This window comes from Bactrocera neohumeralis, chromosome 4, assembly GCF_024586455.1.
Source record: "Bactrocera neohumeralis isolate Rockhampton chromosome 4, APGP_CSIRO_Bneo_wtdbg2-racon-allhic-juicebox.fasta_v2, whole genome shotgun sequence".
NCBI classification, from domain to species: Eukaryota; Metazoa; Arthropoda; class Insecta; order Diptera; family Tephritidae; genus Bactrocera; species Bactrocera neohumeralis.
In genome coordinates, this window is record NC_065921.1 from 85508765 (window position 1) to 85531936 (window position 23172).

Here is a 23172-nt window from a genome sequence, read left to right on the forward strand (position 1 = left end):
TTTTTTTTCAATATTTCAAATTTTCTTGTACTAACTCTCGCGTAATTTAACCTTTTTTATTTTATTTAATTTTTCATTTTTAGCGATAATATTGATTAACTGAACTATTAAATATAGTCTTCCAATAACACACCCACGTTTTGTATAGTTTTAGGATTTTTCTTTCTCTAATTGAATTTCAAGTATTATTCTACTTTCATATTAATCAATCAAAATGCATATTTCAGCTGAATTTACTCATAAGAAATTCATATAAATGGGTTTTTCCTGGCGGAAAATTTGCCAATGAAGTTAATATTTAATTTCATTTAACTAATACCAACATGCGTTACGAGCGCTCGAAAATATGTCTCTTTGAAATTCACAAACCGAGAGAAGTCACTCCTTGAGTGTCCTTTATCCTTACTCTCAAATGCTCCCAACAAACAGCGCCACTGGCAACCACAGCGGTGAAAAGTCGGAAAACTTTACCTCCAAATGGCAAATCGCTCGGCGCTGCGAATGTTTATGATTTGCGAGCGACAGGACATTGCATTAGCTTCGTGCGCGTGTAGACTTCTGCTCGTGCAAAAACGGCTGATTTTCGGCAAATTTTATTTCCTCCATTCCGTTACGCCTTTATCATGTTGTTTCCTTTGCTCGTTTTTCTTTTTCCTTGCCGCTGCTTTGCCTGTGTGTCAATGCCTAAGAAGCAGGAAAAAAACACAGTAAAATAGGCGAAATGGGTGAATAACAAAAACAAAAGCAAACACTTGTCCAAATGCCAAGTTTACGTAGCTAGAACAGAATTGTTTTTTGTTTGGGCGATGGAAAAGCGAATTTGGTTACAGCGAGTTGAATAAACTTTGTGACAGTAGAGATAAGTGGGGAGCATAAAGGCGCGACCTACAAGCCGGAAGACAGCACTTCTATATGTATGTACATATGTCCATATAGCCGTATATACAACCAGGACTGCAAAGGATATTTGCATTTACAAAAAATTAGCACAATTAGGCTGCTGAGGATTAAAGATGAAACGCCAGTGATGTACGAACTTTGAAATGTGATTTAAGTCGAGCAGAGCGAAACTTGAATATTTAATTTCATTTTGCAAACGGCTGAAAAGAAAGTAGTAAGTGGAGCGCAAATGAGATAATTTAATAGTGCGTAAATTAGAAAGCAGGTTTTCGAAGCTCGAATTGGTATGAAAGCAGGTCATGAGAAGTCAAAATATAATCAAGATCTCACAAGTCAAAAAAGTTTTGCTGTCATAAAATCGTTATTCAATACTTATTTGGTTATAAAAAAGCTTCCAGTTAAATTATGACAAAATATATTTACTTCAAGAAAAATATAACTTGTACCACTGTCTCAATACTTTCATACCTTTATATAGTTTCCCAAACATATTTTCCTTTATTAAGCCTCAAAACTCGCATTCCTATTAGGCAAAATGCAAATTTTCGTTATACGGAAGCGGAAATAAGTAGCGAAATGTTAGGAAATGCAACATTCTCGTTTCCTAAAGAGCCACCAACAATAAAAGCAACAACAGTAACAACAAAATCATAACTCAAGTAGTGAGCAAATATGAATATCCTTTTTAATTTGCTATTTCTGGAGTATGGAATGCACAAACAGACATACACACGTACATAAGTACAAAGGACATAGGACATAGGCCTTACCAAACGAATGGCAACAATGAAAAACCTACTTGGCATAATCTCTGGCCCAAAGGCGAAGCGCAGAGAAAAACATAAACGGAAACTTTTTTATATGTAAAGAAGTTTGGTAAAAAGTATAGAGCAACAGCGAACGTATGACATAAAGTGGCAGAGAATTACAAACAAAATTTTGTTTGATGAAGAAAAGGCTCAAACATTTGAGAGGAAAATGAGGGAGAGTGCCAGTTATGAGCATTTTTGAGGGTAGAGAGAGTCAGTGATTATAAGAATGAACTCGTAAATAGAGAACATGAATACATTTGACTAGCTTCTGAGTCGTAAAACCCATTAAAGTCCATATTTAATGATGGTATAATAAATTTGAGAGTTTTTACGATTTAATACTGAGTATTTGCGTAGAGCTCAATTGGCCGCAAACACTCAGTAAGTGAACTGTGAAATAGCATTCAATGAAGAGCCAGAGAGCTGAGCTGGGAACACGTTCTTCTCCTGCGCTCTAGTTTGAGCACCAAACCAATTGGTTTACCAAATTGCGTATGAGAGCGAAACTCTACAAACCGCCTTGGTTCGTATTTTTGGGGTGGTTGCACGTTTGGCCGCCTGCTTGTGGCAGGCATCGTGTACGCCAGCTCGTTCAACCATACACCTTTTTCGTTACACTAAAACATCGTAAAACTATTGACTGTCGCTGCTGCTACAACGGCTGATTGTTCGAACATCGTCTTTGCCGTCGCTTTTGCTTTGGCCGCTGCTACTCCGACTACGGCCATACCGTGTCTACAAACAACCGACTCGAAAGCAAGTCGAATTGCTAATACGATAGCGACTGCTTTGCGCGACGAGTACGAGTAAAAATGTTGAGCTCGCCAGCGCTGTGCAATCAGTTCGAGTTCTCGCGTCGTCGAAAGTGGACGTATAGGCTGTGCACGATTTTACGCGAAAAACGGGTTTTTCAGTTTTTCTTTTTTCAATACATACAACCACCAAACAAACGAACGCTTTACTTTAGTTGAAGCGCAGAAAATCGAAGTGACAGTAGAGTACATATGAAAAAGTCAATAATGACCGAAAACAAAAGTCGTGCAAAAGTGCTTGCTTTACACCGCCCAACAAATGAAAGGCGTTTAAGCCAATAAAAAAGAGAATAATATCGTGTGCAAGTTTACGAAGCGAGAAGCAAGTGTAGCAGCAGTACGGGCGAAAAGCAAAAAAACGAAACTGGTGTAGTGAAAAAGTTCAACGACAACGACGACGACGACGATTGCGTTGACAAGTGATTTGCTTTGCGTGCTGTGCGTGAAAATTGCTGGGTGAAAATTTCAGTTAATGAAAAATTCATGAAGAAAATTTCGTAAATTCAGTTGGTGGACAAAGTGCTATGTGTTTTTGGAGAAAATCGAATAAATTGGAAATTAAATTAAAGCAACGCAATTGAAACAGTGAAATCGATTTGCATACAAAATTGTCTTCAAACCAAAAAATTTAAAAAAGTAACAGAAAAGTTAAGAGAAACAACAACTGAAAGTGCACAGTTAGTATTTACCGCAATGAAATAGCTAAATGCAGCTGAAGTGTGGCGCTTACCTGAACGCAGCGCGCATTAAACGCGTTTGTATGCAAGCGCACAGCTGTTTAATACACTAAAAAAAATAATAATCATAAGAAATAATTAGATAAACAAAATAAATATGTGCAAACTAAGTAGGCTGCCAAGGCGACGACACGCTAATTACAGCGCGTGCACGCTGTTGCTACTAACCGCATACATTATCAGCAACGGTTGCATAGGTGTTGCCACAGCGCTGCACAATAAGGGCGCCGACAGACCAGAGTCCAGCTACGCGCTCTCCTCGGACTCTGCTTCAGCGAGTGCGGCCAGCATGATGGCCACCTCGATAGCGGGCGCGGCTGCTACGGCAGGCGCTGCCATTACAGGCACTGCGAACAACAAGGATGCAGCGGGCGCCACAACTGGTGTCGCGGCCTCCGCAGCCGCACAGCCAGCGCCGACCAATCAATGTTCCTGGCAGTACAATGGCACCACATCGGTACGCTGTAATCTACGCACTATTGAACGGCACATCGCGCTAGATTTGCAGGGCGCTGATGGCACCAGCCAGCTGGAGATCAAATGCAGCGAACTCTACCTCTTCGAATCACAATTGCCACAGGCGGCATTCGCGCGCCTACAAACGCTCGATGTGCTGCGTATTGATGGCTGCAAATTGCTGCAATTGCCAAATAATGCATTCGAGGGTCTGAATGTGTTGCGCACATTGGCGGTGAATACGCGTAATCCCGATTGGGGACCAGGCAAAACTTTGGAGCTCTATCCGGACTCGTTGAATAGCCTGAAGCAGTTGACCGAATTGCAGTTGGGCCATAATAATTTGCGTGCGTTGCCAGCTGGCTTCCTCTGTCCGGTGGGGAATCTGCAAGTGTTAAATTTGACGCATAATCGTATACGTTCGGCGGAGAATCTGGGCTTTGCCGATATGAATTGTAATGGCGGCAGTGAGTTGCAGGTGTTGGACGCGAGTTACAATGAGCTGCGCTCGGTGACCGAGAGTTGGGGCATATCGCGACTGCGACGTTTACAGCAATTAAATTTGCAGCATAATAATATATCGGAGTTGTCTGGTGAGGCTTTGGCCGGCTTGAGTTCGCTGCGTATTGTGAATTTGAGCAACAATCATTTGGAAACACTGCCCGAGGGACTGTTCGCCGGTTCGAAAGAGCTGCGCGAAATACACTTGCAGAACAATGAGCTGTACGAGCTGCCCAAGGGACTGTTTCATCGGCTCGAGCAGCTGCTGGTGGTGGATTTGTCCGGCAATCAGTTGACCTCGAATCATATAGACAACACTACGTTCGCTGGCCTCATACGTTTGATTGTTTTGAATTTGGCGCATAATGCTTTGACTCGAATTGACTATCGCACCTTCAAGGAGTTGTATTTCCTGCAGATTTTGAACTTGCGCAATAATTCTATTGGCCATATTGAGGACAACGCATTTTTGCCGCTATATAATTTGCACACCTTAAATTTGGCTGAGAATCGTTTGCATACCTTGGATGATAAGCTCTTCAATGGCTTGTATGTGCTGTCAAAGTTGACACTCAACAACAACTTAATTAGCGTGATTGAACCAAATGTTTTCAAAAACTGTTCGGACCTGAAGGAACTCGATCTTAGCTCGAATCAGCTGAATGAAGTGCCACGCGCATTACAAGATCTCGCGATGTTACGTACATTGGATTTGGGTGAGAATCAGATACGCACTTTCGACAACCAAAGTTTTAAGAACCTGCATCAGCTGACGGGTCTACGTTTGATAGACAACCAGATTGGCAATATCAGTGTGGGCATGTTTGCCGACTTACCACGTCTCAGTGTACTCAATCTTGCCAAGAATCGCATACAGTCCATTGAACGCGGCGCTTTTGATAAGAATTTTGAGCTGGAGGCCATACGCCTCGATCGTAACTTCCTGTCCGATATTAATGGTGTGTTTGCTACTTTGGTCTCGCTGCTGTGGCTCAACCTCTCCGAAAATCATTTGGTCTGGTTCGACTATGCTTTCATACCGAGTAATCTGAAGTGGTTGGACATACATGGCAACTACATTGAGGCGCTGGGCAACTACTATAAACTGCAAGAGGAGATACGTGTTAAGACGCTGGATGCCAGTCACAATCGCATCACTGAAATCGGCGCTATGTCCATACCGAATACCATCGAATTGTTATTCATCAACAACAACCTCATCAGCACTGTGCACCCGAATGCGTTTGTGGATAAAGTGAATTTGGCGCGTGTTGATCTGTACGCCAACGCTCTGTCTAAGTTGCAATTACAGCAGTTGCGTGTCGCACCCGTTCAACCGGCTAAACCGCTGCCGGAGTTCTATCTTGGCGGTAATCCGTTCGAGTGCGACTGCACCATGGACTGGCTGCAGCGCATCAACAACCTCACCACACGTCAGCATCCGCGCGTCATGGATCTCAACAACATTGAATGTGTCATGCCACATGCACGCGGTGCACCTGTGCGCCCACTTACCTCACTCAAACCACAAGACTTCCTTTGTCGCTATGAGTCGCACTGTTTTGCGCTGTGCCATTGCTGTGACTTTGATGCCTGTGATTGTGAGATGACGTGCCCCAGCAATTGCACTTGTTACCACGACCAGATTTGGTCGACGAATGTCGTAGATTGTGGTGGCCAACAGACTACAGAACTGCCACGTCGTGTACCCATGGACTCGAGTGTTGTTTATTTGGATGGCAACAACTTCCCCGTGCTGAGGGATCACGCCTTCATAGGACGTAAAAATCTGCGTTCGCTCTATGTGAACGGCAGTCAGGTGGCGCGCATACAAAATCGTACCTTCGCTGGTCTCATCTCGCTGCAGGTGCTCCACTTGGAGGACAATCTCTTACGCACGCTGCACGGCAATGAATTCGAGTTTCTGGTGGCACTGCGTGAGCTCTACTTACAAAACAATCAGCTGACTTCGCTGGACAACATTACGCTAGCACCGTTGGTATCGCTGGAAGTGCTGCGCATAGACGGTAATCGCCTGTTGACGCTCACCATGTGGCAGCTGCAGCAACCACAGTTCAAACAAATGCGTGCACTGGCATTAGGCCGAAATCAGTGGAGTTGTCGCTGTAAGTTTCTGCAGGAACTGACCGCCTACGTAGCCGACAACGCGCAAATTGTGTTAGACATGCAAGATATCTATTGCGTAGACGTCGGCGTAAGCGATACTAGCGTGGTGCAAAAGCGTGAACTAGACTTTAATGCTACTGCCGCTTGCACTGATTACTACGCTGGTGGCTCAATGTTGCAACATGGCATACCAAAGACGTACATACCCTTACTAGCTGCAGCACTGGCGCTCATATTTTTGCTTGTGGTAGTCATCATCATATTTGTCTTTCGCGAATCACTGCGCATCTGGCTATTTGCGCACTACGGCGTACGCGTGTTTGGACCACGCTGCGAGGAAACGGAGAAGCTATACGATGCCGTGCTACTGCACTCCGCCAAAGATTCAGAGTTTGTAGCGCAACATTTAGTGGCGGAACTGGAGACTGGACGTCCCCCTTTACGCATCTGCCTGCAACACCGCGATCTGGCGCATGATGCCACACACTACCAGCTGCTGGAGGCCTCACGCGTATCACGACGCGTTGTCATCTTGTTGTCACGCAACTTTCTGCAGACTGAATGGTCACGCTGCGAACTGCGGCGCGCCGTGCACGATGCGCTGCGTAACCGTCCACAAAAGCTGGTCGTGATCGAGGAACCCGAAGTGCAATTCGAAGCAGAGAGCGACATCGAGCTCTTACCCTACTTAAAGACATCCGCAGTGCATCGTATACGTCGCGCCGATCGTCACTTCTGGGAGAAACTACGCTACGCGCTACCCGCCGACTATCCCACCTATCGTGGTGGCGTTGCCGGTGTGCCTGGCAATAATTACACGCTCGATCACAATCATGAGCGCATCAAACAACCCTCTAGTCCTGGCATACTCTACCGCCAAGCGCCACCACCTGCCTACTGCACAGAAGGTGTCGCCGGCGAACTAATCGGCGCCGAGCCCACGAACTACTCCTCCGCCACCACAGCGACGCCCAGCCCGCGTCCGCAACGACGCGAACATAGCGCGAGCGCTAACACAGCGGCAGGTACACTGCACCATCCCATAGTGGGCTCACATTTACATCCTAGCGCAGCGCAACAAGCAACGCTGGCGGCAGCAGCGGCTCAACGCGGCGCCGAACTGAGCGGCAATGCAACTGGCGCGGCCAATAACAGCCAGTATTATCATCATGCCACAGCGCCCAGTCAAACATACGGAATGCGCCCACCCTCAGAGCATATATACTCCAGCATAGATTCAGACTACTCCACGCTGGACAATGAAAACATGCTGATGATGCCGCCACCCTCGCCCACACCAAATGGCGGCGCGACGGTGCAGAGCTTACAGCGCTTTCATCAACACCAACAGCAGCAGCAGCAGCAACAGCTGATGTCACAAACATGGCGACCGCAGCAGCAGCAGCAGCAAAATCAAAAGCAACAGCAACGTCGCGGCGAGTGTGAAACAACGAACAGCGTGACGTCGGTGACTGCGCCGAGCGGCCAACAGCAGGGACCGCATGTGCAGGCATATTTAGTGTAGATATAGTTGTAAAGCTGCGATATGGGCAAAATATAAATACGACGCACAGTTAAAGCATCTTAAGCATTAATAGTAATTCAACTGATTTATTTATTAAGTAGGAACGTAGCGGCGAATTTTTGGGACTGGTTCCTGGCACTGAAACTAAACACAACAAAAGTGTAAATGAATTTTATAGTACTACATAACTAAAAGTCGATATATTTATGGCAAATGAAAGTTTGAAAAGTCTAAATTTTTTACAACTAAAAATCTTAAATTTTTTAAACGCAAAAATATTTATACTAAATGCAAAAATTTTAAAAAATATAATATAATTTTTTTTTATTTTTCAAAGCGCCAAGTGTCGTCATTTGCTGCTAGTAGTTATTCAATTGAAAATTATTTATAAAACGCGTAATTAAATTAACAAATAAAAAAAATGCAAAAAGTCGCTCAGTTGCCTAAGCTGAAAATATAAAAAAAACTTAATAAAAAATATTTAATTTAAAAATTATGTAAAGTAATTAAAAAATTTGTATAAAAAGCCTATAAAATTCAATAATAACTAAACCAACGGCGACAAGCTGCTTGATAACCCAGTGAACAAAAATTAAATAAAAAAGTTCAATTTTGAAAAAAAGCAAAAAAAAAATAAATTGAACGAAGTGATTATGTTGATGCAAACGCCGATATTGACCAAGATGATAAGCGTATGTAATATGTAGTTATGTATGTAAACTCGATTTTCCTCATAAAAATATTTATATATATTTACAGATAGAATTTCCTCTAAGTGTAAATAGCTAATTTAGTTGTATTTGTATGTGTAAGCCTAAGCCTAAGTATATAATGTATATGAAATCCGTGTACCTACATGGCTATATTTAGTTAGGCTAAACGCGTTAAACTAACGGGCATTGAAGGGTGGTGCGTAGCCGCAAACAGCGTGAGGGGAAGTGGCGTGGCGCTGGCATTACAGCATTAATGTCTAAATAGGTACTTGCACTTTGTAATGCAAATTTTGTTTAATTACTTATGTACACACATGCGCGTGCTGAAAAAGCGTTCACGCCCCTCACCCCCCCGACCAACTGTTTGCCAATAAGCACTGCCGCTGTAGCGCCCGAGCGCATGTAAATATTTAATTTAATTAATATAAAATAAACAAACTATTACAATGCAGACCAACACACACACAAATACACACTCAAATGCATTTAGTGCAAACACAACAAGCGAAACTGCCAAACGTTATACTCGTATAATTAAAATAACATTGATGTACAGTTACAATTAATGTAGTTAAAACGCACTAATGACGCGAAACAGGACATTTATTATTGTTGACAAGGACGAACTGCCTGATATTTGTTAAGCTAAAACATTTTCCTACTACTATATACATATGTATTAATTGGTACATGTGCGCACTTGTATCCACACACACATACACATATGTAAGTAGCGTGTTTGTGTGGAAATTATGGCTGAATAAAAATGTAACGAATTGTGTTTTGTAGCTTAAGCTTTTTTCATACTATTTCTATTTTCGAAAAAGTGGTTATTTATTAATTAGAGTGTAAGCAGCAATTTGAAATTGTGAAAAAGTGAAAAATAAATATTCATTATTAAAAGAAATTGAAATTTTCTATGATTTTTGATTTTCTCCACATTGAAGTGAACGCAGTAAGTGCAGCTAACACCCATTTGTTGTAAAAGAGACTAACACAAAGTGCGTAAAAATAAATTTGTTTGGTGATTTTGAGGCAATTTTTTTTTTTTCAAAAAATTTATTAGTGATTTAGAAAATTGTAAGGCAAGTTAAAAAAAATGAAAAAATTATTAGTTTCCTTTAAATTAGTGGAAGTGATTTTAAAACTCGCAAGCAGAATTAAATTTTTTTTTTCAAAAAAAGTATTAGTTTTCTCAAAAATAATGGTGGTGACTTTGAAAATTGTAAGGTAAATTGTTTTTAAATTCTTTATTTCCTCTAAATTAGTTGTAGTGATTTTAAACATTACAAGAAGAATTTTTTCAAAAAAATTTTTTTTCATAATAGTTATTAGTTTCCTCAAAATTAGTGATAGTGATTTTGAAAATGGCAAGGCAAATATTTTTTCAGAAAAACTATTATTTTCATCAAAATTAAATCTTGAATTAAAAATTGCAGGAACTTCAAAATTTTTTTTTTCGAAAATGTTATTAGTTTCCTCAAAATTAGTGGTGGTGATTTTTTTCCTATTTTTTTTGAAAATTTTTTTTCAAACATATTTTATTAAAATTTGTTATTTTTTTCCAAAAAATTATTAGCGTCATCAAAATTTGTTTTTAAGGGGAAAAATATGTGTTTAAGGCGGTATTCTAGCCTAGAAGACCGAATTTCGAGCGTTTTTTTGGCAACTGATAAAAAAGCACTTGAGATTTTTACCATTATTTTAAAATATTTTGTCCATTTCTTGTCACTTGTTTACTTATATTTGAATATTGCACAAAAATATGTTTATTTTTCCTTTGAATTAAGCGCCTCTTAATTAGAGGAGGAAAAATGTCCATGTGACCATGCTCTTCGTCCTGATTTCTACCCTTGCGGCCAATAAAAAAATAAAATAATGAGTATTCTTGATTGGTACGAACAAACAGCTTAAAAAGCTGCTAAATTGAAAAACAAATTTTTTTTCATTAAATGGCGTCTACTTAAATATAAAGATGGATTTTTTTACTTTTTAATTTTGTCGATTTTTTTTAAAATAGTAAACATCTCAATTTTTCATTTTTTGCTACTTCATGGGATAAAGAGATATAAGAGTATTTAACATTATTTATTGCATGTTTCAAGCAAATCGGCTGATTAGAACTTGATACATTGTGGCAACTGCATCAGAAAAGTAATGAAGTTCATATCGGTCCAGTTGCCAGGACACTAAAATAAACTTCGGAAATAATTTAAATTTTATAAAATCTTTTTATGGAGATATTTTCTAATATCTTCGCTATCCAACTTGAAAAAAATTTAATTTTTTCAATTTCCTTGACCAGAATACTGGCTTAAACATCTTAATTTTAATGCGTATTTGCTGAAACGTGATCTTGTGCACTAAAAAAATCATTCTCCATTTTAATGTGACCTTGCTTAAGGAAATATTTTTTTTGTAAGAATTTTTTCAAATGAATTGTTTTGCTTACGAGTTTTAGAATTATTTAAAAATTTGGCTGAAATTTTAATTACCAAAAAGAAGCCAACATAATTTAAGTTCGAAAAAAAAATTTTTTTTGGTATATTAAAATTATTTGAGCTACTTAACCAATGAAGATTCATTAAATTACTATATATGGAGTATAATAATATTATTATCTGATAAATCAAATATTTGACCTTAACCCTAATTTACTCTTAGTACTGTGCTGTTAGAGGCTGTTTCTTGCTAATTTTGTGTTGCTAAAACCGAAAATTATACTAAAAATTTTGTAACACTGTGACTTTTTGTGTTGTAGTCAAGGGCTGTAGGGGTCAAACCATCACCCTTAACTAAAATGACACAAGAATATAAATGAAGGGAAATTTTCCAAATCCGTTATCATGACACCTTACATACCACACTTACCTTTTTGCATATCAGTAGCAATATTTTCTTTTCGATTTGTTGAGTGGTGTAACCTGTCAATAAGCTGCAATAATTTAATAAATAATGCTTATTTGAACATAATGCTATTTTGAAAAGTTGCTACTTAATTTCATAATTTCATAAAAATATAAATAAGAAAAACTGGAGATAAGTAAACAAAAATAATTTGAAGCTACCGCGTATATTAATAATTTTTTTCTCTAATTTTTTAAACGCATCAAATTAACTATTTTTTCAAAAATTTCAAATTATTTCGCATTAAAAATGTGGTTTCTTTATGCGTGCTTATCAATGCCGACCGTTTTAATAATGAATAAATAATATTTTTACTAGAGCTACTAACACTGCAAAAACACAACTTATAAATATGTAATGTGTCATATTTATGCGAAATTCATCAAATGCTTTTGCAGGTGCGTTAAAGTGCAACACAATTAATTAAAAATTAATTGCTTAACATGATTAATAAGGAAATCACGCTACTCCACACACACACACACGCGCGCATACGTGTGAAAGTGCTTAAAATAGAAATGCAAGTTTGCAATTTAAATTATGAGTGCGAGTAAAAATTATAAAACCAAAAAAATTTACAAGCTACTGCCATAATTTACAAATTGAACAACAGCCGATAAACACACGCACACATTTACATACAAATAAACAGCTGTGTGATGGTACAAATGCCGCATTTAATCTTCATAATTAATGCACAACCACATAAGGACAGGCTAGCATGCGTACACTGGGTAAAAACAGCAAATCAAATGCTACAACAGGCGCTCACACAAACAAACATACATTAGTGATAAAACATATACATACATGCATACTCACACACATACATTACTCAACAAATAAAAACACGAAATTTTTAAACGCATCGTACCGAGCTATTTTACTTTACCACTTAACCTATGTGTCATATTTATGTATTACATGCATACATACATACTCTCATACATACAAATATTTCATATTGAACATGAATGCATACAATCGTCATACTTGCAAATAAATTTAAATGATAAAAATGCATAAAAATAAATACATATAAATTAATTGCTTACATACATACATATATTGATGTGCATAGTTATACATATGCTCCGCTCATGCTCACCTACATACTCATGTTTGTATTTATGTATCGACAAGCATATATAAGAACACCAAAAAGTATATTTAATTCATAAAAACAAAAAAATTACAAAAAACATAACGTATAATCCATTAAATCATGCCTAACGCTTAATAATCACATATATACACATACACAGAAATATACTACCCCACACATATACTTATCTACATTAAAATGCGTATTTATTAAAAAATTGCTTTACTGCAAACCTGCCGATTAAATGCCAATTTCTTTCTAAATATTTATGCAACACGGTTTGTTCGCTATTAAAATGTATAAATAATAAATGATTTGTGTGATTGTGTATAATTTATTAATGAAATCCCTACACTACGCCCATTCTAGCCACACAAGTACTCACTTATACATTATTAAACACAACGACATATTACATACATATATACATATACTACACCAACTACTCGGAACAACAACTACCATAAATGACAACTAAATGTATAATTACATACTACATACAAATATATTACATAGGTACAGCTATATGCATAGTATATAGTATGGTATATGTACAAATACAAGTGCATGGAATTACAAACTCCATACGTACATACTTACATAAAAAAACACACATACAAATGCATCATATAGTTTGTATAGTTAGCAAAACTATTTTTATACAAGCTTCCTCAGTTAAAGCACATTTTAGAATTGCAAAACTTTATAATGCCATAAGATATTTCGAAAAATGTTTTAACGCTTCAAAAAAGCCGTTAAGTTGATAGTAAACTTCGGAAAAACTTTTTCTGATTTTTTCAAATACTAAAATTTTTCATATTGTTCACAATTTTCAAGACTAATTTTTCTGTGAAATTTTTGAATTATTTTAATTATTTCAAAAACTCACTTTACATACTATTTAGTTTTCTCTTCAAACTACATTACTTCCGGCTAAGTATTGGTGACCATTCGCTTTCAAAATGATTTCAGCTAGTTCATGCTTTTCACGATCTATCTCTTCTAATAGAAAATAATTTCCAGCAAAGTATTGGAACGTTCACTAAGTAATTTCGTTTTTTAGTGCAATTAAACCCAATTTTTTATTGCGTAAAACAACTTATGGAAATATATATATTCTCAATTTTGATCCAATACTTATTGCCATCTTCCGGGCAAGATATTGCTTTCACGCTCTCAATATTTTTGACTGAGCCAAGTGGTTTGGCGTACTAACTTGATTTGAGCTGAAGGTTCTCCCATCCAAAAAATTTTGCTGAGACCGGAATAACAGTTCGTAGAAGTCAAGTATGAGAATATGGTCTCAAGGTGACGAATATGGTGAGTGTGATAGCGCATCCCTTTCAATCTGCAATAGCTTTTGGAGGGTCATCAAACTTATATAAAGTCCCGCATGATCTTAATGGAACACTACACATTTTCCATTGATCAATTTTCGCATCTTTTGCTTCAGTAAATCACTCAACTTGCCTAGCTACTCACAATACACTTCAAAATTAATCGTGGTACTGTCGGGCGAAAGATCAAATAAGCGATAAGTCCTACCAAACAGACTACATAACCTTTTTTGGTGACTACTGGACTTCGAAGTGGTTTGAGCTGGTTCATCATTACAGCTGAAGCTCTTCAGGAACCACCTCTTTTGTTTATTGGTTTCGAGGAGATGAGCTTTATTTCTCAATACTCCAAGAGAGTAGAACTTTTAGCAAGAACTCTCCATTCACAGATCATGGGTGCAATTTCCCTTGACGTCAAGATAGCTTTTTCTCTGCCCTGGGGAAGATTCTGCTATTATAGATAAATAAGCCTTCGCTACCAGTGAAATCAAAAAGCGAAAAAAAGCAGACGGTGTGTTTTTTATATCTTGTCTGAACTGCTTTTTGACCCTTTTGATAATAAAATATGCCGAAACTGCTATTTTCAATTTTCGGATCTTCCAGCTCCGATAAGGCACCAAAGAAAAACAATTCGAAAAATTTAAGAAGCATTTTTACTAACAAGCCTTACTACAATACTATATATCAGCTGTTGAAATATATAATGGTAAAGCGATTAAATGTGAAGTTGGCTGCAAAAAAATGCAAAAAGATCAGCTGCTGCCATCAAACGAGACTACTTAGTGAACAACTAAATACTTAAATTTACTTATTTTGGAAATATTTCCCAAAAAATAATAAACTAACTGTTGATTTTCGATTGACATTCTGGTACCGTACATTGGCACACTACCCAAATATAATCTGTTTTTAATATCTGTAAAAATTTCCTGCTATCGTTTCTTCTGTTTCAAGTATAGTTATGAACATTTATTGTCGGGGTTCCTTTTTCAGCTGCATCTTATTGAGTAGAAAGGAAAGCATGCATATTCGTCTTAGCATACCACTTTTTAGTGGATAGCATGTTTTTCTTCAGAAGAATCGGACCAAAGAATAAAAATAATGATACATTTTTTAGCGGCCCTCTGAGTATAGATACTTGCTTTCAATTCCAATTTTCTCCTTTAATATGTATATATACTTATGAAGGAATGCCGCTATTACGATAGATCATTCGAAGAAAATTGTGGTAAGGGAATTTTTAATGAACTAAAGTTATGCACATGGTTTTATCAAAGTAGTTGAAAGAGAGTAAAGTTGAGTAAAACTAATTATTTTGGTGCGATTTTTTCACAAAGATTATATGAAGGCCCATAATTAAAAGTACAGTAGAAAAAAAGTTATACCTGTATATCCTTAAAATGTAATGTTTGTTTTCGATTAGTCTCTCTATTTCGCTACTTCTCAAAATGAAAAAAAATTGATCGTACAATTCAAACCCGACTAAATTATTTGTTTTAACAAATAGCATTAAACACATTGAAGTCGGCAGACCACAGGCATCATTTTGGTCACATCATTTTAAATTTCATTCAAGTGAAAAGCTTTAGTGCGGCAAAAACAAGGTTATCTAAATCAGCTGTTTGATATGTCGTGGCCGTCTCCAAAATGCTCTGGAAGCTGGCTTCAAGTTGCCATTTGCTGGCAAGGGAATTTCGCTGCCGCTACGTCGTGCAGTGCAGTCGTCTATGTATTTAAAACATCTTTGAAGACTCTAGTTGACTTTCCCTCTCACTATTAGTTGAAGCATGTAACAAAAATAGTAAAACCTTATATATTTAGGTTCCTGTGACTTTATAAGATATTCGCTATAAAAGTGTAGGAGTTATGAAGTAACTAATTTCATTTCTTTTTAATAACGCATTCCTTTAAATTTGATATAGAGGCAATTTAGCCAATTTTAACAATGAAACGATGCCTCTGACTTCGAAATTTAATGAGAGCAGAAAGTCTCCATATATTTAAGTAAAGTTTACAGTGTATAAACCCTTAGGCTCACAATAGTTTCTGTAATATTTACAAATAATTTTTACATGCAAATATCTGTTTCAATATTTAAACGACAAATTATTTAAGAAAAATTAACAACAGCAATTTAATAATTTTCGATTTTTTCCGCAACTTTTCCTTTTAAAAGCTCTGAAATTGTTATCAATTTTTTTTACATAACTTAAATTTATACTTTTCATTACATTAGTTAGTAAAATGATCAATCATCCTTAAAATACCTACTATATTTCATATAGAAAAAAACCACTCACAAATACAATTTGCATTTACAAACTCACAGAAAGTTTTATTTCCATTTAATTAATTGGCATGCTTGAAAGCAAAATGCAAAATAAAAACGGATTTTATTTTTATAGATAATAACAATAAATTGAAAAGGAACTCTTATATGAAAACAGCATTCTATAAACACAAACAGATTTCCCGGCATTTTGTAAATAACACATCCATTACAGGATACACACATACATAACGCGATTTAATGCGTATGTGTAAATGTACATATATTAAAAGTATAAAACAACAACACAAACAAAACTGATATGTCACTAGATTTATTTATTCATTTCAATACTTCTTTTAAATAGGCAAATAACTAATATGTAAAGATATACATATATATATACATATATATTAGCTGGTTTAAACGGGATATGACAGAATGCCAGTAAAAAACAAAAAACGAAAAAAATCGCAATAAACACAAATTCACACTAATAAGTTATAAATAATAAAATATATACTTTTACATGTACTAGCATAGCATTTATGTATATTATAGATATAATATATATATATATATATAGTATACTAATTAAATACATACAACATATGTATAAGCATGTAATGAGAGATTGGGCGTATAATGTGTAGCAGAAAAATCCAAAACTGTTATTTATTTTTTATTTTGTAAATTATAAGTATGCGATAATTAATTATGCGCTGAGGGCAAAACTGATATATACATACATACGTTGGTATGACGTTTATGATAAATAACAAAAACAAATCTAATAAAAAAAAAACCAATAAGAATGTAATACAAATGCAAACGCAAAGAAAACAACAACATTTTGTGAATATATATATATTTTTGTTTTAAAAAAACAATTTCAAAAAATTCAAAATAACTGTTTTTTATTTAGTAACGAGTTTTGGGAATTGGAAAAAGGGTTTTCTTTGCTGCTTTGACGCGTTGTATGCGGTAGGCGGGTTCGGTTAGTTGAAGAATTGAAGAAAATGTGGGCGAAAAAATTTCAGTTCGAATTCGATCCTCGAAAATTCTAAAAAAAATATTGAATACACAAAAAAAGGTGGTCTGTTCGCTGAAATAGGCACGCTTGGTGGGTCATCTTGAAAAAACGACAAGTTTTGGAAATTAAAAGAAATACATTTTTGGAAATTAAAAAAGAAACTATTGTTTCGAAATTTTCATGGTATATTTATACGTGTTTCAAAAAGAAGGTACTTACGAAAAGGTTCAATACTGGCTATATTTCGGCCTTTTTTGTGGATGAAACGTAAAAATTTAAAATTCTCGTTAAATTAAAAGATATTTTCAGTACAATGGCCTTAGAGCAAAACCTAAATCTAAAAAATTTTCAGATTAACAGCGATTTCGAAAAACAGTTGAATTTTATTGGAAATTTGGTCGTTTTCGTTTTTTGATCACATCAGGATGAAAAAAGTTTTATGATGGTCGGATCATTTGTCTTCGAGTTATCACTGCAGCAAATTCGAAAATTATGTTCCGAGAAAAAGGCGTTTAAGTTTGAAGGAGCTGATTGAAATTAAATTTTTTTTCTCAAATAAAAAATTAAATATTTTTTTCAGAATTTTTATTTTTTTTTAATTCTACAAACATTCACTGTTAACGAAGAAATTCTGAAATTTTTCGAAAAAAATATTTAAAAAAAATTTTTCGTTCAAGTCTTTAAAAATTATACCTGAAAGGCCCTTGTAAAATTTCTTGAAGGTCGGTTGAGGAGTTCTCGAAAAATCTTGCCAACTGACTTCAGTTTCGAGAAGAAGGCGTTTAAAGACGGCGCGCTTTGCCTTGCTAGCCTGGAGTGCACAAGTTCTCAAAGCTGTATCTCCGAAACTATTACTCGGATCAACTTGAAATATTAATATTCTAGAGGTGGTTTGGAAATTTAATAAGATAATAAAAAAATTAGATTTTTTGAAACCCGTAAACCCATGTAACCCCTTAAAGCTAAACTGATGAAGGTGATTGAAATGAACGATCCTTAAATGGCTGTAACTCAAAAACTATTGTAGATAACGATTTGAAATTTTTGTATGTTATTTTTAAAGGTATAAACTATCGAAATATGAAAGAAACACAAAACGATTGTTTTCAAGATTTGTCTTTTGTAGGGCATTCTTAACAAAAACATATAAAATTACTCAAATTTACTGTTTAGACGATTGACTAAATTCAACGAAACGTTGTTTAGTTTCTAAGGTTAAAGTCGCATTCTTCAATTATCGTCTAGACACATGTTTCGAAGAAAATATGAAATAATTCACAGTTATTGCTAATTTTATGCCTTACTTTAAGAAAATTTGGAATCGAGTAACATTTCAGGCAAATTCGTACATTAGCTGTAATATATGTATATTTTTTAACGTTTCCCCGCAAATATTAGCAGTGTTTTCTGCGACTGAAATACCCCTTTTCTTAGCATAAACTTAAAAAACGCTGAGTTTTCTGCAAAATTTTTATAATAAAAATGTCTTCTGCTCTCAAAATTTGACCGTAAATCTCGTAAGTGCAATTCCGCTTGAAATTCTCTTGCATATAGTCGTAAAAAAGCAGTAACAACAACAACAACCATGTCAAACCACTGGCGTAAATATTCATTTGTAATTTACATATGAAATAATTTTTTATATTATGCGCAACTATGATTGTTTTTCCTGCCCATGTGCAACAAAGCGCCCAAGTGTCGACCTGATTGGCACCGCCAGCGAGTAAATTTCATTGTTATTGTTATTTATTATTGCATTATAAAATTTTAAATTCATGCGCGGACACAATTTGCTTTTTTGCGCTTCCATTCACATTACATTACATTTGTGGCAGCGCATTGTTTTTGGTGTGTGTGTGTGTATGGAAATGTCGACGACGTTCACTCATTCATTCATTTCATTCACTCGCCCATTCATTTTTCCTGTGCTCTGTGCTGTCAGAAGCATCAACGAAAATCATACATACAAATAAATAAAAAATGCAAACTAAAAAGTGAAATTGAAAAAAAAAACAAAAATATTATTTAAACGCTAAAAAAGTAGCGGCAACAACAAGAGCAACACTAGCGCGCAGCAAAACATGATAAATCATTGCAAAAGCAGACAAATGTACACATACACACACACATACATGTGTACTGGCAAATGAATATACAGCAAATGTGAACAAACAGCATGACTTTACTCTTACATACTTACAAACGGACACAGAAAAAGTATCTACATACAAATACACACTCACAATACAACTGCAACTACAAATACAGAAATATGTAATATGTATCGCAAAAGAAATGCCGTCGTCGCCCATAGATTTCAGCAGCAGGCGGTCGGTCTCTCTGTTTCACTTGACCCCACTATCGCTTCATCCATCTTCTGCTATCTGTCTGCCATCTATAGATGTGTATGTGTGTATGTGCAAGCTTTTATTTGACTGCCTGCCTGACTGACTGTTCATTTGGCAGCTTAACTGAATTGTTGCAATGCAGTTTGTAGTATGATATTATTTATTGTATGTACCAAACATACCTCGCAAAGCCCAAAGAATCATAATAGCTGTGCCGCCGCCTTTGAAATTGGTGCCGTGAATCACCTTCAGCGCCTGAATGAAATTGTTTTTGCTTTTTGGTTTAATGTTTTTCACTTTTTAGCGGCACTTGGTGCCTCGCTCTCCCGCTCTACCCCTCTACCCTTCTCTGCGAATGCTGCATATCAAATGTGATTGTGTGTGGTTGTAAGGCGGCGGGGGCGAAGCGCCGATTCCGATTTCTTTAGTGGGCGGCTGGGTGTATGCTGGATGGATATTCGCGAAAATCGTGTAGCACCGCTATGATTGACTGTTGGCATAGGTTGAATTGGTTTCAATTAAATTGGTGAATTGTGGTGCATACATTTGGAGAGGGTGTGCGCACACAGACATATAAGGATGTGCATATGTGGAGTAAGGCTTGTGAGCAGGAATAATAAATCGGTAACTACTTCCCAATCATGGCGAGTTTTTTTGTGGAGTTTTCATATTTTTCAACTTCACTTTTGCGGAAATATACCTTATTCATATAGTATATATACAGTGAATATATGCATGTATACATACACATATGAACAAAATAACGAAACAGTTTTATGCTCTGCTGTTCTTCCTTATATCAAAACTATCACTGTGTGGCTTCATGAGTGATCTTTCTTAATTTATTTGAAAGCAACCATATTTTTTTTAACTGCATACGTATTGTTTTAGCTTTAGATACCTTAAAAACTACAACAAAAAGAAATGCTTAGAAACGACGCATTAATAAAGCTCACTTACTCATTCATATACATATATGTATAAATACACATACACACATTGTTCATATAAAAATGTATCTCACACCAGTTCGCTGGCTACAGCAGAAGATTTGATTGATGTCGAGCTTGGCTTTTGAGTGAACTGCTCGTTTAGTTAAGCATGCGTGGGTGCAGTCGGATATGCTATATTTTAATATACTTGTCTTAGTTGGGATTTCGCTTTAAAAATTAATTCTAAGTTGGATAAAAAATTAAAAAAAAAAATTAAGAAAAACATATACGAGTAAATAAAATATAAAATAAAAAAATGTATTTATATATAATATGGAAGGTTAGATTAGAGGCACTGCTTGGTCAAGTAGTTCTCAAAGAAACCAAGTAATTCCAGATTAATAATTTAGAACTAATTTTTTCGGTATACCAATTGCTGCCAATATTACAGCACAGCTCTGCCTTTACTTTTATTTTTCTGATTATAAAATTTACTGTCTTAATGACATATATTGTGACAAAAAAAGTAACCGGAAATTCTAAATAAAACGCAAATTGTTTTATTATACATCAATATTTATTTTGTCGCCTTCCGAGTAATGCCCAGGTGATCCAGTCCTCGCAACACTTTTTGTGCTGACCTTCAGCTCGTTCAGCGACTTTTGTTTTATATCTTCGGTTGACTGAATATGCTGCACCAAACCACGAAAATCAAAAAAAAATAATGACCATCTCCTTGATTTTTGAAAAAACATTCAGCTTTATTGGGACGAATCGAGTAACGCGTTTCATACCCAAAATATTCAACAAAATCCTTCGAACGGACTCGCGAGAGTCTCTCTTGCCATCTCTCTAACACTTTCCTGACGATTTTCAAGCACCATATTCTTCATTTTTTAATATTTTTAGCAGTTGAGCAGGTCGTCTAGAATGAGGCAAGACTTCAACGATCTCTCGTCCGTCTTTAAAGCTTTGTACAACTCGTAGGCTTGTGTTTTTGATAAAACTTAATCACAGTAAGCCTTTCCAACCTTTGCACCGATTCTGAACACGAAATTTGGTTAGAAATACAAAATTTGAGGCATTATGAATTTAAATTACAATTTCCATTGAAGACATGGTTAGTTTATATAGACTGACTGTCATGCCTTATATAGACTCACTGGTCCTTAGTAATGTCAGATGGAGGTTCAGTTTAATTTGAGCTGCAATATTTGTCATACACAATGTTGTTTTGCGTATTTTCAGAGCTATTTGATATCTAATTTTGAGACTTCATCTAGTCCCTTGAACTGTGAAGCTCTTGGATATCGAAGACGCGCTCTATGTAGATAATGCTGGAAGGAAGCATATGAGATGTTCCAGCGCCTCTCTCCAGTCTGTATAAGACAAGGAACTGTGTATATTTTTTATGTTATCCACATCAAACTTTCGGTGACTTATTACAAAAGCATCTGTTATTTTAATGAACCAGCGCAAGTCATTCATGCAACATTTAGCCTTTAATTCATTTCTAGGAACTTCATTTGTATAACAAAATTTATATACAATTACTTTAGAATTTATGCCTTATATACACACACATGCATACATATAGTACATACACACACACAGTGTAAAGTACTCTTCGCTTGCAAAGTTACTTTAATGAATGAGCTTCTAAATCTTTGATAGCCGATTAACATAAACAATCGTCGAGATTTACTTGAGCTTTGTGTAAATAATTGCGCGCGAGTGTAGAAAATGAAGATGTGCATGCGATTGTGTGTATTTATGCCTGCATATACATACATATGTATGTATGTGCAATAGCGCGGTAGGTGTTCCACACAAATTTCTGGTAATTCGAGTGCCTACCCGACGCAGTAATCGGCTTCGAAACTTCAAAGGCAGCAGCAAAGCCAGCGAAAAGCCCATATAATTTATGTCCACAAATATTATCAGTATGCAATTCTATAATTGAAAAGCAGAAAAAAATCTCTAACGGTACCTGTGTGCTGTGCACATATGACACACAGGTATATCTGTGTGTAGTGTACAGTATTTTGACACACAAAAATTATATGCTTTCGGTGGCACAATTTGGAATCTGTGTGTATAAGAGTAGGTGCTTATGCCGAGTGCAATCGCATAACCTATAGAGCCATATAAAAGTATATAAGCGAGAGCTACATATATAATATCTACTATATATACATAAGTGTATATAGCTACTTCTGTTATACTTTCCCAGCTATCGCGCTCATAAACTATGTACTGTTGAGCGTGCTTTTACTGCAGTTTCTGGTATTTTGCTCGCACTTCGACGGCGTTCTTTATATGCATATTTACCATAAATAAAAAAATTACTGCTGCATACAGTCATTGCTCCAGCGCTTCACTACTCCTTAGTCTACTTTCGTGCCACTTTTATCTGTCTTCGCTCGTTCTTACGTTTTTGGGGCATTTGTACTTACTGATTTATTTGGTGCAGCGCGCTGAAATGGTGCTCATATTCAATAAATTGTCACACAAAACGTGCCACCAATAATTGCCAGCAAGCATAAAAAATGTAGCGTAACAACTTACAAGCGGATTCTGGAGTCTTTGGAGTTTGGAGTACATACATATGTATGTATGTATGTATATTATGGAATGCGTCATGGGTGCTGATGAAAG

General features: G+C 36.2%; 1 protein-coding gene and 1 long non-coding RNA gene across 2 annotated transcripts; both read left to right on the forward strand.

Moving 5' to 3' along the window:
• Positions 1-2540: 2540 nt before the first annotated feature.
• LOC126755417 (toll-like receptor 7) lies at positions 2541-9490 on the forward strand. The gene has a single exon (XM_050467965.1). It carries the CDS (start codon positions 3359-3361, stop codon positions 7868-7870), a length of 4512 nt encoding a protein of 1503 aa, XP_050323922.1. The 5' UTR covers positions 2541-3358; the 3' UTR covers positions 7871-9490.
• Positions 9491-10028: 538 nt separating this feature from the next.
• Positions 10029-15455, forward strand: LOC126755403 (uncharacterized). The gene is made up of 2 exons (XR_007666483.1): positions 10029-11325; positions 11499-15455. It is a non-coding gene; the product is annotated as an uncharacterized LOC126755403 (long non-coding RNA).
• The last annotated feature ends 7717 nt before the right edge of the window (positions 15456-23172 follow it).

Coding starts and splice junctions, on each gene's coding strand:
- LOC126755417 (XM_050467965.1), top strand. CDS start 3,359: ATGTGCAAACTAAGTAGGCTGCCAAGGCGACGACACGCTAATTACAGC.